At 40.6% G+C, this 14,427-nt stretch overlaps 2 protein-coding genes across 8 annotated transcripts; one reads left to right on the top strand and one right to left on the bottom strand.

Annotated features, from left to right (window-relative positions):
* The first annotated feature begins 3,067 nt into the window (after positions 1-3,067).
* si:ch211-150o23.3 (deleted in malignant brain tumors 1 protein) lies at positions 3,068-9,954 on the top strand. 7 transcript variants are annotated; one of them, XR_005075877.1, is made up of 10 exons: positions 3,068-3,720; positions 4,878-4,916; positions 5,004-5,312; positions 5,466-5,774; positions 7,711-8,025; positions 8,121-8,270; positions 8,355-8,427; positions 8,543-8,951; positions 9,124-9,201; positions 9,416-9,954. XR_005075877.1 is itself a non-coding variant. In XM_037102978.1 (9 exons), the coding sequence occupies exons 2-8, from the start codon at positions 3,690-3,692 to the stop codon at positions 8,396-8,398; spliced, it is 1,197 nt and encodes a 398-aa protein (XP_036958873.1). In that variant the 5' UTR covers positions 3,070-3,320; positions 3,610-3,689; the 3' UTR covers positions 8,399-8,427; positions 9,416-9,954. The 7 variants fall into 7 exon arrangements, 3 of the variants coding, with proteins under 3 accessions (XP_036958875.1, XP_036958874.1, XP_036958873.1); XR_005075878.1 differs by having other exon boundaries at positions 8,355-8,436; XR_005075875.1 differs by lacking the exon at positions 8,543-8,951 and having other exon boundaries at positions 3,069-3,720.
* A 623-nt stretch (positions 9,955-10,577) lies between these two features.
* Positions 10,578-14,298, bottom strand: LOC119022286 (emerin-like). Its single transcript, XM_037102983.1, has 7 exons — positions 14,082-14,298; positions 13,779-13,886; positions 12,230-12,261; positions 11,765-11,790; positions 11,622-11,675; positions 11,468-11,530; positions 10,578-11,288 (listed from the first exon to the last, which is right to left on the bottom strand). The coding sequence occupies exons 1-7, from the start codon at positions 14,161-14,163 to the stop codon at positions 11,081-11,083; spliced, it is 573 nt and encodes a 190-aa protein (XP_036958878.1). The 5' UTR covers positions 14,164-14,298; the 3' UTR covers positions 10,578-11,080.
* Between the last annotated feature and the right edge of the window lie 129 nt (positions 14,299-14,427).

Genomic DNA, 14,427 nt, shown 5'->3' with positions numbered 1-14,427 from the left:
CTTCCACATTTGTCTCCACAGATACCTACAAAACATATTTAACACTTTGACTTTTACATGGAATCAGAGAAGTACTCAGCCATGATCACCATAAGTGAAAGGAGATGGGTACATATTGGCCTAAATTAAGAAAAAACTTCAACCACTCTTTTAGTCAGTTTTTAATTGTACAGACACATTTGGTAGCAATACAGTCTTGAGTTATTTTGTGTGTGTATGTGTGTGTGTGTGTGTGTGTGTGTAATAGCATTTTCACATGTAGACACTGAAATTGGTGCCTGTTCTTGTAAAACTGACCACAGTCATGTGGACTGCGAGTCAACAGTTTTTTCCAGTCGCATGACAAATTATGTATTGGATTGAGGTTTAGACTACAATTTGGCTATTTTCAAGCCCTCTAGCATTAATGGAAAAAACAGTCTTCTCAGTTTTTGAAGCAGGTCTTCAGGCTGTAGCTGTATTTTGCTGAATTAATTTAAGAAAAGGGATAAAACAAGTACAGATAGATAAATATAGAAACTTGGAGTGTACAAGTGTTAATAAAATAAGAGCAATTTCAGGCAATAGCAGAACACGCACTGCGCTCTTTGACTAGAACTAACAGAACAGTACAGTCTCGACCAAAAGACACAGACTATTTTTCGACTGCCCTGGTAGGTTTTGAAAGTTACTCATGTATGTCCATGATGAACCATGAGTCATCAAGGACATAAATGAGGAACTTTAAATGCAACCGTGTTTCCTTTCAATTCAAGAAGAACACCCTGGGCCACAGGAAAGTCTAGTCATCTATGACAGGAAAATAATAGCCCCAGGAAGTGGTCACTTGGTGTCTGAAGCTATTTGATAACTCAGAAGTGACTCAGCAGAAATGTGTTCCTGGTTGAGGTTTTTAGTTGATTCATCCACATTTCCTTCTCCAGCTTCCAAGAACATGACGAAATGGTTCCAAGTGGGAGGAGTGCAGCAGGAGAATTGTGTGGGTGTTCAGTCTGTGAATGGTGAGGGTATTTGTGTCCACAATAGTGACGCCGCTGCTGGTCCCTTATTGACGCCTTTTCATCCACTCATTCCAAAATGTAAAGCCTACAGCAGGTTATAATTCGTCATCCTCTATAAGAATAGTAAAAACTTGTTTTATTGGGGCTTATAAAATCAATAACTAATGCTTTATAGACAAGTCATAAGCATTTAAAAAGAATGACTGCCGTTTCTCTTCTTTAGAAAGGGTTGGCCTACCAGGCCTAAATGTTTTAATACGTCATCATTGTCGGCACAGGCATTGATAAAATCTTATTACAGCAATCTGTCTGTCTTTAGTAGGAAACTCCCTGTGTGTGCTTCTACAGACTGTGGTTTCCCTCATGAACCACGGGACAGGGATAGTAACAAAGTGGGGTTTTGGTACTAATAAAGTTGTAACTATGTATTCAGGCCTTTATGACCCTGATTATGCCAAAGTATAATATAAATATAAATGTAAACAGAATTATTTTGTTGCATAATTAATGATGACTTTGTTGCTGTAAAATATTATTGATCTTTAAGCATTGGTGATTGATTGATAATCCATTGATAAAACAAGTGGTGCTCTATACATTTATTGTTGTGGATGAACATTAACTGGCTCCATGTTTGCTGTGTGGCAATTAATCAAACACCTTGAAGGATCATAAAAGAAAAAAAAATCCAAGGCCCTCTTTCATGCCTTGATCAGGGCGATGAAATAACATGGCGACAGGGGGCATCACCTGTCTGAGTTCACAGTCATACCTTTATAAATGGTACATAGGTGTCATCTGGACGCCTACAACCACGCATTGCTCTTTACAGGGACCTGCTGAAACTGGCTGCTGTTCATTCTGAGGCAAATTGATGACAGAATCTTAACCCAAGAACTGATATGTACCCTACACTGTAAACTAAAGCTTAGCAACAGCTTACGCGTGTGTAGGGAAAACTTTCACTGTTGATTAAATAATAGTTGTGATCAGCAAATACTGGAAATCAAAGTGTAGTACACTGGATGGACGGACTAACGAGCTTTCCACTATATCCTGTGGTGGCCCCTAGTGGAGGAAATTGACATGGGTGGTATTGGAGTTAAATGGCTGTAGCTCAGTGGGTAGAGCAGGTCGGCTAGTGATCGGAAGGTTGCTGGTTCAAATTCCAGCTCTGGGCTGACCTGAGCTGCATGTCGAAGTGCCCTTGAGCAAGATACTGAACCCCACATTGCTCCTGATGTGCGGTGTGCACCTTGCATGGCGGGCCCTGCAATGAGCTGGCAACTTGTCCAGGGATGTACCCTGCCCTCGCCCAGAAACAGCTGGGATTGGCTCCAGCAAAAAAAAACCTGTGACCCCATGAAAGGGATAAAGTGGTTACAGACAATGGATGGATGGATTATCTGTATGACAGAGGTATGGGTGTCCCTGTGGACTGAAAAAAACAAAACAAACAACTAATACATAAAAAAAAAATCAAATCAATGATTTGGGTTTGCTTTAAGATCAATATGCTCCACTGTAACTCATGTTTTCACGTATAGATATTCGCACTTATGCCTAGAATAAGTCATGTTTGGTTTAACCAGTTCATGAACTCTTTTCAGCCCTGTTAACTTTAAAGGTGCACTATATAGTAAGGAAATTCCAAAAAATTGTTTTGTTTTAAACAAAGGAAACATACAAACTCGCCATTTTCATGACATGACATAACAAAGTGAACTTAAATGACAATGCAATTTCATATTGTTTTACTGTGTTTATATGTGGCGAACCATGCCACCTTAATAAGTAAAGTAAAATAAATTGTTTCCAGGTTTCATTCGTACATCACTGATATTGTAAATGTTAAAACTTATATTTTCTTTTTTCTTCTTTGTGCCCCTTTAATGTATGCAGCTTTGAAACGAGGCAGTTCTAAACATTCCTCTCATAATCATCAACTGTGGCCCATTACATTTCATAAAACAAATATGATGAGGACTAAATCACGTCATCATTGCTAATCAGCAAATTCTACATTGATTTCAAAAGGAGCACAGCAAGAGGAGGAGGACTACTGATGGTGAACTGATCTTTATGTGTGAAGTTGGTGGACTGTCCCTTTAACTCATTCTAAAACAAGCTGATTCGTGGGATTAATCAAGTGTATCATTTCAAAGTCTACCTTATCCAGTTAGTGTATGTAGGACTCGGGAACTGCAGCTGCGACCCTGTCCCGAGCAGTGACCCTCCGTAATGGGTTTAAAGGCAGCTCTGCGGCTGGTGCTGACCTCTGTCTGCCGCAGGGAGAACGGCTCACTCCTGACTACTGACGTGAGTATGGCGGCTTGACGGCATTCCCAAACCCTGCCCGGACCAGCCTCATGGACATTGTGGCAGACACACACAGGACTCGTTATCATCCTCACTTTGTCTCTAATTCGTCCTCGCATTAACGTCAGCGCTGCTCAGTTCCGGACAATGTCTTTAACCGACGTGACTTTAGATTTTAGCTTTAAGTTTCAGTCTAACCAAAGTTGCTTAGCCTAGCCGCTATCTGTTACTTTAGTTAGCCGAGCCTTTGTAGCAACACAAGCTAGCTGATGTCTTGTGCTGTCATTAGCTTTATCGGCTGTCAGCGTCATCACCGCGACAACGAGAGTCCTTCGCAACCGGCCGTCTGATGGAAGGTGAGGGGGAACGATGCTGAGATTCCTCCATATCCTTTTAACAGGTAAGTCCAGGCTGCTATTAACGGGGAGCTAAGCTCGTTTGCCCGCTAACTAGCCTTGGAGCAGGTACAGCGAAGTAGCTTATGGTTATTATGCAATGGTATAACTTAACCAGAAATGATTGAAGCTTAACTGGCACTGCTGCATTGGTTAGCTGCTGCGTTTGTCCGACATGTTCGCTTGTATAGTTCATTAAGCAATAACTCAGCTTGCATACTACCTTTGTAATACACCTGACACTACCACTCAGCTGCCACTGTACTGTGTTCACCTAGCTAAGATACTACAGTCTAATATAACAGCCCTGTAATACTGCTTTCATAAAGGTTGTAATGTTCTGTGTTTGTTTCAGGGAGCCACTGATTAAAATGTACTTGATATTTTAAAGGTGCACTGTGTAGTTTTGGTGAAGATTCAGCCGAGAAAGATCCTCATTGACAGTTTTTGTTGTTATGCTTAAACAAACCAAATACACAAACTCTCTTTGCTTTTATGATTGAATAAACCAAATACAGTTTCATGCTGTTTTACTTTGTTTATATTTGGCGGACCCCACCAACTTTTTAGCTTCAGTGTTCGGGGGACCTTATTTTCTTCTTGGAGAACAGCTTGTTTATTCAATTATGGAATATTCCGATATTGAGAGGTTGTTCGTATTGGCTATATATTTGACTGTTGACTTAACAAGCGCAGCATCTACACACTCCAGTGCAGTAGGGATATGCAGCTTGAAAGTTGTCCACCAATAAACAGAGAAGGCTAGAGAGACGAACGTGTCATTCCAGGTGTGGATTTACAACTGCAGAGGAAAACATAACTACACAGAAATTCTCTACACATGATCCATAAAGGTTCAGAGAGGATGGAGTCTGAGTTTTAACACAAATGATCCATCTTTGCTCACTACATCTTGGCTTACAAAAAAGTTGTAGTATGAAATTCTTTTTAAGATTAAAAAGAAAAAATGTGAATGAACTCATCTGTTACAGGTTTTGACCATGAGAAGCAGGAAATCATTAGCTATAGTATCGTCTGAGATCCATAACAATCATCCCTAGTTTCAACCAAAACTGGCATTGCAGTACTGGTGTGTTACACTGCATTAATTTGGATTTTAATCTGAAATTATAATAATTCAGTGTTTGTAATTTCCTCACAGGCCTCTCGGGTGTTCTGTGGGATGGAGTTGCTGCTTTTGGTAAGCCTGGCATTTGAACAAACCTGCTGCATCCTCAGCCGTTTGTGCACTTTCTGTGTCTTGAGTGATTTTGTCTCCGATCCACAGGTGGAGTCAGACTAGTGAATGGGGAGAATAAGTGCTCTGGCAGAGTTGAGGTGCTTCGCCACGACCAGTGGGGAACTGTTTGCGACCATGGCTGGGACCTACGGGAGGCTGACGTGGTGTGCCTGGAGCTGGGCTGCGGCTTAGCCGAAACTGCCCTTCATGGTTCAGTATTCGGTGCAGGCAAAGGAGAGATCTTGTTGCGCCATGTCCAGTGTTCCGGACACGAGTCCAGTTTGACACGCTGTGCTGTTGTCCTTCACAGTGACTCCCACTGCACCCATTTGAATGATGCAGGGGTGAAATGCTCAGGTGAGACTTATCACTGCTGAGGCATTTCATCTACAGAGGACTTCTGCTGAGTTTTTACATAGAGGCTGGTCATGTTATGGACAAATAAGACGTACAGTTTTATTGATTCATTGGATCATTCACATTTCCTGATTATCTTTTCTTCACTCGCAGGTACCCTTTTAACACCCACCCTCACCCTGCTGTCGCCTCACACTGTGTTCACTTCTGGCGAGGCTGTTCGCTTTAGCTGCAGCGTCCCGCTGGGTCACCACCTCAGTGACTTTCACCTGTACAAGCATGGAGTGTCCACGCCGCTGGTTACACAGAGGGCGGACCAGACCCAGACCAGAGTGGACCTGACGCTGACTGACATTGAGGCTTCCCACCAGGGCAGCTATAGTTGTCGGTACAGGATCAAGGGCGGGTTCCCTGCTGAGCTGCTCAGCTCTCCACCCAGCAACTCCATCAACATTACCGTTGGTGAGTCATAACTGCATCGTCTAACCCCTAATTAACTCTGTTGCAACGATAATGCTTCCTGTGGCACAATGTTTGTTATGTTTTGTTGTGCACATGAAAGTTGCTCCTTGGAGCATAGAGCCAAAACTATCAGACATTAACCCAATATTCTACATGACTTCCATGTTGTAGGGCCCACAGAGCAAGCACGCCAGAGACTTCAGCTGGCCAGGCCGGCTGACTACAGTTTAGCCCTGTGATAACAAGAATGGGGATACAGTGGTTTAATTGTATGGCTTTTCTAGCCTTTCCAAATTATATCAGTATGAACAGATCAAATTCTGATTGTAAAATGAGTCATTTTGTGGGGGTTGTGACGTTCACAATTGCAGCAACTTATTTCTCAATATTAGCTTATGGGGACAAGTCTGTGAGCCTGGGTGCCTCATAAGATTTCACAAATACATGGTTTGCCAAATTGGTTTAAAAGCCCAGTGCACCTCATGGGATATTTGTCTCTACGCAGGAGGCACATGATTGTGTGAATGTCACCTGTGTTTCAGCAGGAGTTGAGGCTCACCACACTATCACTCTATAATTTAAAAAAAAGGGGGGTGGAAGTGGTACGCTGGAGGACAGTCTTTATATTAAGCTCAAGAAAAAGGCAGGTGCTCTTGGAGAAGACAGTCAGCACATGTGAGTAAAGAACTTTGGGCACTCATGCATGGAGCAGGAAGAAAAATACTTGAATGTGGTTTAAAAGCCTTCAAAACATGGTTACTTAGACTTGAAGGTCTTCATCACTGTGCAAAATGGTGATCACAGTAAGATCACAGTAACACCGTCACTGTGGTTAAGCATGTTAAATGGAAGGCAAAATACAAGCCATACAGATGCACCTGGTTCATGTTTGTCTGTGTGAGGTGCGAGTGAACAGTGAACAATCTGTAGACATCTGGATTGATAAAAATAGAAACTAATCTGTTCTGCCCCAATGGGTGTGACACTGAAGGCTGAAAACACGACTGAAAGGCTTCCTCTGTTGTTGTTTGTCTGCTAGATTTACTCCTGAAAAGTGTGTGACGCAGTCGAAAGCTCCTTTTGAGCTAATGTTCTTTTCCCTCATTCATTGCCACTGTATATTGTTATTCTTTGTTTCAGTGCTTTCATTTCATCAGATGTTCTTTTTATTTTTTATGAATATCATTCTTCTACATGACTCTCAGTGGTTATTAATAAACACAAATCTAGTCAGCCCTGTAGAAGAAAAATCCACAAGGCCCCACAAGATAAGATTCTGTATGTGCCTTGTGTAAAGGTTAAGAAACCAGGGACCTCTTGATCTATGAGTTCATATCTCTCATGGTCATTGCAAACTTTGCAGTTTGAAGCAGCTGCACATATGCTTACAAACGGATCTCTGACAAACCAAGGCTGCTGTTTATGTAAACTCATAGGGTGGCCTTCGATCATCTGTGGTAGTGGACTGACTTTCTTCTACGCATTGGCCTTGTATTCCTCACTAAGTCAGAGGTGAGAAGCTCTGCAGTAACTTTCCACTTACTCGTTGTTAAACAGGGAGTGGTGCTTCATGAGCTGTGGATATAACCTGAACACTAGAGAAGGTTTCAGAGGAACTGACTTGGCATTAAACTGTGCACACACAGATGTGTTGTTATGGTGTTCCTTCATTGATCAAGTTTGTATATACTGCTTCAGCTTAATACTGCTCTGAGTTTTCTTCATCTCTCCTGAATGGTCAAGCAGGCTCAAATTCCACAACAAGCCCGACCAAAAAGCCTATTTTATTGTAGAATACTTGCATAAAACAATTATACTGGTTAGATGGAAACTGTAGTTAATGGCTCATCCCCACTTAAATACATCTTTTCAAGAGAGGTTTTTCAGAGCTCTATTTTAATGTAAAGTAACCTATGTAATTCCTCTTTGATCACAGTGGAGCTCCTGACTCCCCAGCATTGGTACAACACGTCCACTGAGGCCCCGGCTGGTTCCGTCCTAAAAGGCCACAGTTTCAACATCACCTGCTCCACCCCGCAGCAGTACCCTGGGGGCTCCTTCCAGCTGCGTCTGATCCGCTCCAACGGCACAGTGCGCCAGTCCCTGCCCGCCCTCGCCCCGTCTGTCACTTTCACCTTCCCCAACGCCCAGAGCTCCAACGAGGGCTACTACTACTGCCTGTATCGGGTCCAGCTGGGTGGACGCACCTTTGTCTCCAGAGAAAGCCAGCCCCTGCCTATAGCCATCAGAGGTGAACCAGTATTATAGAGACAGACAATAGATGCATTTTCCATCTGTGAAAAGCCGACCTGTGTCTAACTAACTGATGACTCATCTCCCCCTCAGACCCGGATCCATTACTGAGTCCAGTGGTGATCAGTTGGCTCGTGTCTGGCCTGACATTTGTCATAGCTGTCATCGTCATAATTATTGTAGCCAAGGTGCTGTGTAACAAGGAGAAGAAGCCTACTGAACTGGAGCGAGAGACCAGAACCTGTACGTTTTTTGTCTCTATCAGAAGCGTTTCGAGAAAACAACCTGTATGTTTACCCGGAGTAATGGATGTGCTTCTGTCTACAGGTGTGGACAACACTTACGTTGCCTTATCAATTAACAAGCTATGACTGGGTCCGATGGAAATGGATAACTAAAGGTAATGAAGGTCAGTTTTCTTACAAATACAGCAGCTATAACAGGATGTCTAGAGATATCAGAAACTAAAATATAATGCTCTTAAACAGCTTTTCAGAATATTTTATTTTTTACAGACTCGGTATGAAGCCTTTCATTTGGCTCTTATTTCCCCACCCCCTCCTACATTGTTTTCATAATCCTCTTCAATACATAGATCAACAACCTCCAATCTAGTAAGGCAAGTTAAAATAACCTGTTTGCAAACTGAACAAGTAAACGAGCTAGCAGTTATTTTGTCTTTAGTGTGGATTGAGCCATCACTTCCCCACATGCAAACCAAGTATCCCTGACACTATTTTGCATTGGCACCATCGCCGTATCCTGACTGAAATGCCACTCGAAATTTGATTTGTTTATAGGCATGCAAACAAGCCAGCCAGTCTTTTCCCCCTTATACCAAAACTAGGATCAGAGCAGCCAGACCTTTCTCTAGTGCTGACACAGTGCTGTGGAGATGGAAAGGTCTGGCTCTGCAACTATTGAGTGAGTTAGCTCCTTCTACATTGCCAACAGCTAAGTGCATGATTAGATAAGACCTAACATACAAGACTACTTAATTTTAAGGCCTATTATTTTATTTTAGATTTTCTTGTGCAATCCGTGGGCCTTTCAGCCTTCGTGCTGATTTCAGTTGTATTTATATTCCATCCAACAGAACCTCCTTGACTACATGCAGCTGATGTCACCTTAACTAATCTGTCCTATTGCAAGGGGTGAATATGTACCCAAACAGGTATTAGAGATTACTAAATTCTTTTTCAGATCGAAGAGAATTTTTTCTGTTAAGCTTGGTAAAAAATAAAGCCACATTAAATCTACTTGGATTTAATGCTGTGAAAGAATAAAACATGATAGGCACTGTAATATGTTACATTATGTTACATTATTTTTTTTCCAACTGTGCAACTGAAGTGAAGCATTTTTTTCCTTCTTCCATAAACATACAGAGGGCTCTCGCTGTCATATTCATGGGATCACTCTGCAGAGGACGTAACACAGACCAAATGGCTCGGTCGGATAAAGCTCCGTCTGGACCCAGTCCAGTCCAGTCTGGATAAAGCAGTTTTACAGTTTGGCTTTTAAGCCTTGTATTATGGTGAGATGTAAGATAACGGCCACGGAAGACTGACAGACATTGAAAAGCTTCCAGTTCAAACCACTGGTTCAAGCTAGACTTAAGATCTATTGGCTCCCGCCATGAGTCCACGTGTGGAGCGAAAACGAAACTACCTGGGTAAACTGTGACATGAGTTCTTCAGGTCTCTGTGTACATACATGCAGTTCAAACATATTGTTTTGTATTTATTACCACAGGCTCCTCTAGCTTGCTTCAACAGATCAATGATCCTTGAAGGATTAGATGTTTGTTTTTGTATTTTAAGTCTAACACTACTATGCATCTCATGGCATTAACAATATTTACATGTTTGCACTTAAATATGTGTGAATATAAGCTGTAGTTGATTAAAATGCTGCTGTTGTTGGAGCTCCTGGGCTCAGTCAGTTTTGTTTAACAAACATTACTGCATGTACTGAGGTTGATTTATTGCATCAGATCAAACTACATAAAGGGAAAAGCTGTTAAGAAAATGCATTACGTGGTTTATATGTTTTTATACCCTCAATTATTTAAACATTTCAAAATAAATAAATAAATTACACAAAGCTTCAAATGTTTACATTTTCCAAATTCTTTTATAATTAAGTCATGAAACATCAGTATAAAACAAACTCTACAGGATGTAAATGTTGGATTAATGTAAAAAAAAAAAAAAGTGATATCTGATTTGACTGTACTGAAACAAGGCATAAACAGGGAACTACTGTTTGTAGAAACAGTGCAATTTGAAATGTTTACACCCAGATAAAACATTATCCCAGCTTCTTATTAAACACTGAAAGAACATGAACAATTTTATCCAAATTATGCCTGAAAAACATTGAGGCACTTGTATTACAGCTGGTCTGAAAACCAAGCCAACTGTATTTTAAAATGTTTTCTGATAACTGAAAAAAAGGAAGCATTGTTGTTCTAAAGACTATACAAACTTCAAATATTTGGTGCTCTTCATATTAACAAAACGGATTAAATCATAGACTGACAATAGACAAGCTTTTTACCAAATACTTTAACACTGACAAATGAACACTTTGGGAAGCTAAATATATCTGTTGCAGCACCTTTGGTAAAGATCGATCAATACACACCATAAGCCTGACTGTTTCTTCTTTTGAGAGACAATTTTGAGAAAATATAAATAATTCCTTAAAATCTGGTGAAAAAATAAATTCTTAATGGTTTGTCAAATTTAAAATTTATGTTCTGTTACATCAACAAAAAAATTGTGTTTTGAAATTCTGTGCATTTCTGAGTAAGTCTTCCTTTTAAAGTGGCATCATCTGTCCTAGCAGTACTAAAACTTTAACATGTGTATTTTACATATAAGCAAAAGCAAGCAAATAACCACAATTATAAACCACACACATATTGCATCAACCACAATTTTAGCAATGTCTTAAATAAAGGCATTCACCAAAATACATTCCTTGAATTAAAATGCATAACAAAGGATAGTGTAAACCCATATAAACTGAGCATGAAATTAAAAGGATCAATTGATTCCTTTGAAGGGTTCATTTGACTCCATATTGGTAAAAATGATGTAGAGGAAGGCGGCCGCAGCCAAGAAGAACACAAACTGAACCCACAGCGGGATGAGGCGAGACGACTTGGGAGTTTTCGAGGCATCTTGCCCGGACTTCATGGGAGCTGATCTCAAAGAGTTTTTGTAAGAAGTGGGTGTGTCGTACATGTAGGGCCTGGAAAAGAGGTAAGAGGACTTATGTTGCAGTGCATGATATGAAATCTCATAATTAATATTCTTTGTGATCCAACTGCTGTCAATACCATAACATATAGTTAAGGGAAATAACAGGTAAACAGACTAAACAGAAAATAAAACATGTTAATAAATGTATGACTGTATAAATACACTCACTCATCAACCAGATCTCTTCCTCTGTATTCAGGCTTTGAGCTCGAGTAGCTTGAGTAGGACGTCCTGTAGAGAGAGATGACAGAGTTCACGTGAGACAGTCGTGATTTACTCTCCACCAACAACTAGTGCAAAAACTTGCAAAGTTAAGACTTACTGTTGATCATATTCCCTCTCAGACCAGTCTGGTCTTGACCTCATGTAAGTCCCACTAGATGGACAAGAAAAAAGTCATTATTGTGTTTATGCTTGGTTATTTGATTTACTTAAGTAGAAGAAAGTATTTAGAAGAGAACTGACCTGTCTCCAGCACCTTCACTCCTCACCTGCAACATTTGAAGCAGCGATAATAAATAGTAAAACTAAAAACACTGCTGACATGAACATTTCATACCTATTGCACCCAGCGGCCTTTACTGCAGCTGCATTTAATTTACATTTACACTCAGATTAGAGAACAACATAATTAAATTGCATTTCATTCATCATTATTAGTAGTTCATACAAAATGCAATTTTTATCAACAGTCCTCATCAAATACTTTTCTATATTTCCTTGCCTTCAGGCAGCTATGCAATAATATATTGAAATAAGCAACAGAAGTTCCACAGAAAACTTCTTATGGCTGTAGATACAACTAGTGTAGCCTCAGGTACACACATGTATACGTTTCCTTGTGACTTGAGGCCCACCTGATTCAAGACTGACAGGCATCTTGCTCACAGCACAAAACATGACAAAGAAAAGAGTATGAACAATACTTACAGGTGTTCTGTAAACATAAGTGACTTCATCCTCTGAAATGAAAATACAAACAAATGGGTAATTGTAAACTTAAGTGAACATTGCTTTTCCAATTCACTCTTAAACTGGCAACAGACAAGTTTCAACGTATCATTATTAAGTAAATGCCGATTACACAGTCTGATGGACAGAGTGATTACATTGGTTCCATAAAACCTCGCTATTACTATACAATTTGTCTGCCACCGGGCACACCGTCACCCAGGAAAAGTAAAGTTAACTGGTGATCTATTTCTATTATAGACTAAATGACCAAAATGTTTTGTGAAGCGTTGTTTGTGCAGAGGAATGATCCATCTGTCCATGCAACAGCAACGCCAACAATAACAGCACTTGGAAATGCAAGGTAGGAAAAGTTGTGTTGCCACTTTAAGTGGGACAAAAAGTAACAAACTATATAAGTATATCTATAGGAGAATATTTTGACTCTTCAAAGGCTCAAGGTGATTATCACAAGTATCATCCAGTCTGTGGTCAATCACCTGAACAACATTGACTCTTGTTAATTTAAAACATGAAGGCAGCACAGATGTTTTGATCATCTCCTTAAATCTTCTCATTTTACACTAATCTATGAATGCCGACATAATCAGGCTCTTCAGGTACTCAGTGACTTTGTGCTTCCTCTCAAGAGTTTCAGGCTCAGTCACACATGAAGCATCCGATGGGAATTGTAAGGTGCCTTTGCAAATTCTCATTTGGACAAGTTGTTTTTCTGTTCAGGTGATAAACATCTGGAAGTTGTCATCTGTTGAACTCAAACTGGATCATGAGTGGCCTCATTTAAAACTCAGACTGAAACAGTTTCTGAAGAGGGATCAGTAATGTACTCATGAATGGTGCTGGTGCTCACCTGGTGCTTTGTGTTTTATTATTATTATTGCCAATCTATGACTGGGTGTCACAATTTGGCTTTGGCTTTTAATGCTGTAGTGTGTGGCAGGTCATGCTACATACTTTACTTTACTTATTTTCATTTGTTTTGTTGGGCTTTATGTATTCATTATACAATTCATATAACTTAATAATTTGTTTGTAACAGTACTCTGAAACTACTGGCTAAATACTGCAGCCAAAACAAAGATTTTTAAAGACTTTTCCTCAAGGGTGTGACCAAAAGCACTGGGGACACAAGGGCTCAGATTTAAAATGGTCTTTAACATGTGATTTTAAAGCATTTCATGAGTGAATCATCTATGCCTTTAAATGAACACTGAACAAGTTTTCTATATTAAGATGTACTTCCTTGAAGTGAGGAGCATTAACCACCATGAGGAAACAAACTGTAATATCGTGGTTTACTTTTTTGATGTGAAACATTTGTACATGTAAACCACAAGTACTTAAAGATTATAAACTTATAAAATGTATAATTAAAGTTCAGGCACACTTGTGGATTTCTTTCAGCCTCTTGAATACACGGACTGTGCATGCATGTGCCAAAGTCAAGTTTTAGTATTCACTGCTGATCAGAGTGTGGATAGATGTCAGAAGTAGAAATGAAAGTCACCCTCTTCTCTGTAGTAAGTTTTGTCAGGCGATGGTTTCGCTCTTCTCTCCTTCTTGTCTTTGGCCATGGCCTCTTTCAGCTTCCTTTCATACAGACTTCTGGTGGAGCCTCGGTACAAAAACAGTCACACACACACAACGTAAATGTGATAAACAGTGAACACAAACGAATAAAATCACTTAAAGTCAACCATTGCCACCGACAAACTTGTTAACTCCACACAGGCGGGGGAGGCCTGTGAAGGTAGCAGCCGTGACCGTTGATTTAAAAACGGGCGCAAAGTGACCGTTCAGTGTGACTCACCGACCACAGGCCCGTGTTTTATCCCGTACTCATCGAGCAGCTCGCTGAGTTCCCCCGCGGACATGCTGCTGAGTGAAGACATTGTTTTTATCTTGATTTAATCCTTTAGCTTTCTGTTTAGTGTTGCGTTGTCGCGGTCTCGTTGCGGCCAAGCTGGAGCGCTAGTTTCGGTTGCCAAAAAAGAAACAACAACCGTGACTCCGCCCACCGAGAGAGGCGTTCGTTTTGTCCGCGTGACGTCCCGCTGTGGAATCGACCAGCGTCTGAGAAGCGTTGAGACGTTAAACCCCGCCCTCGGATCTTTGGTTAGGTGTTAGAAACATTCGAAACTTCCGTGAAACGACAC

Source organism: Acanthopagrus latus, chromosome 7 (genome assembly GCF_904848185.1).
Source record: "Acanthopagrus latus isolate v.2019 chromosome 7, fAcaLat1.1, whole genome shotgun sequence".
NCBI lineage: Eukaryota > Metazoa > Chordata > Actinopteri > Spariformes > Sparidae > Acanthopagrus > Acanthopagrus latus.
This window is presented reverse-complemented; position numbering and strand designations above follow the sequence as displayed.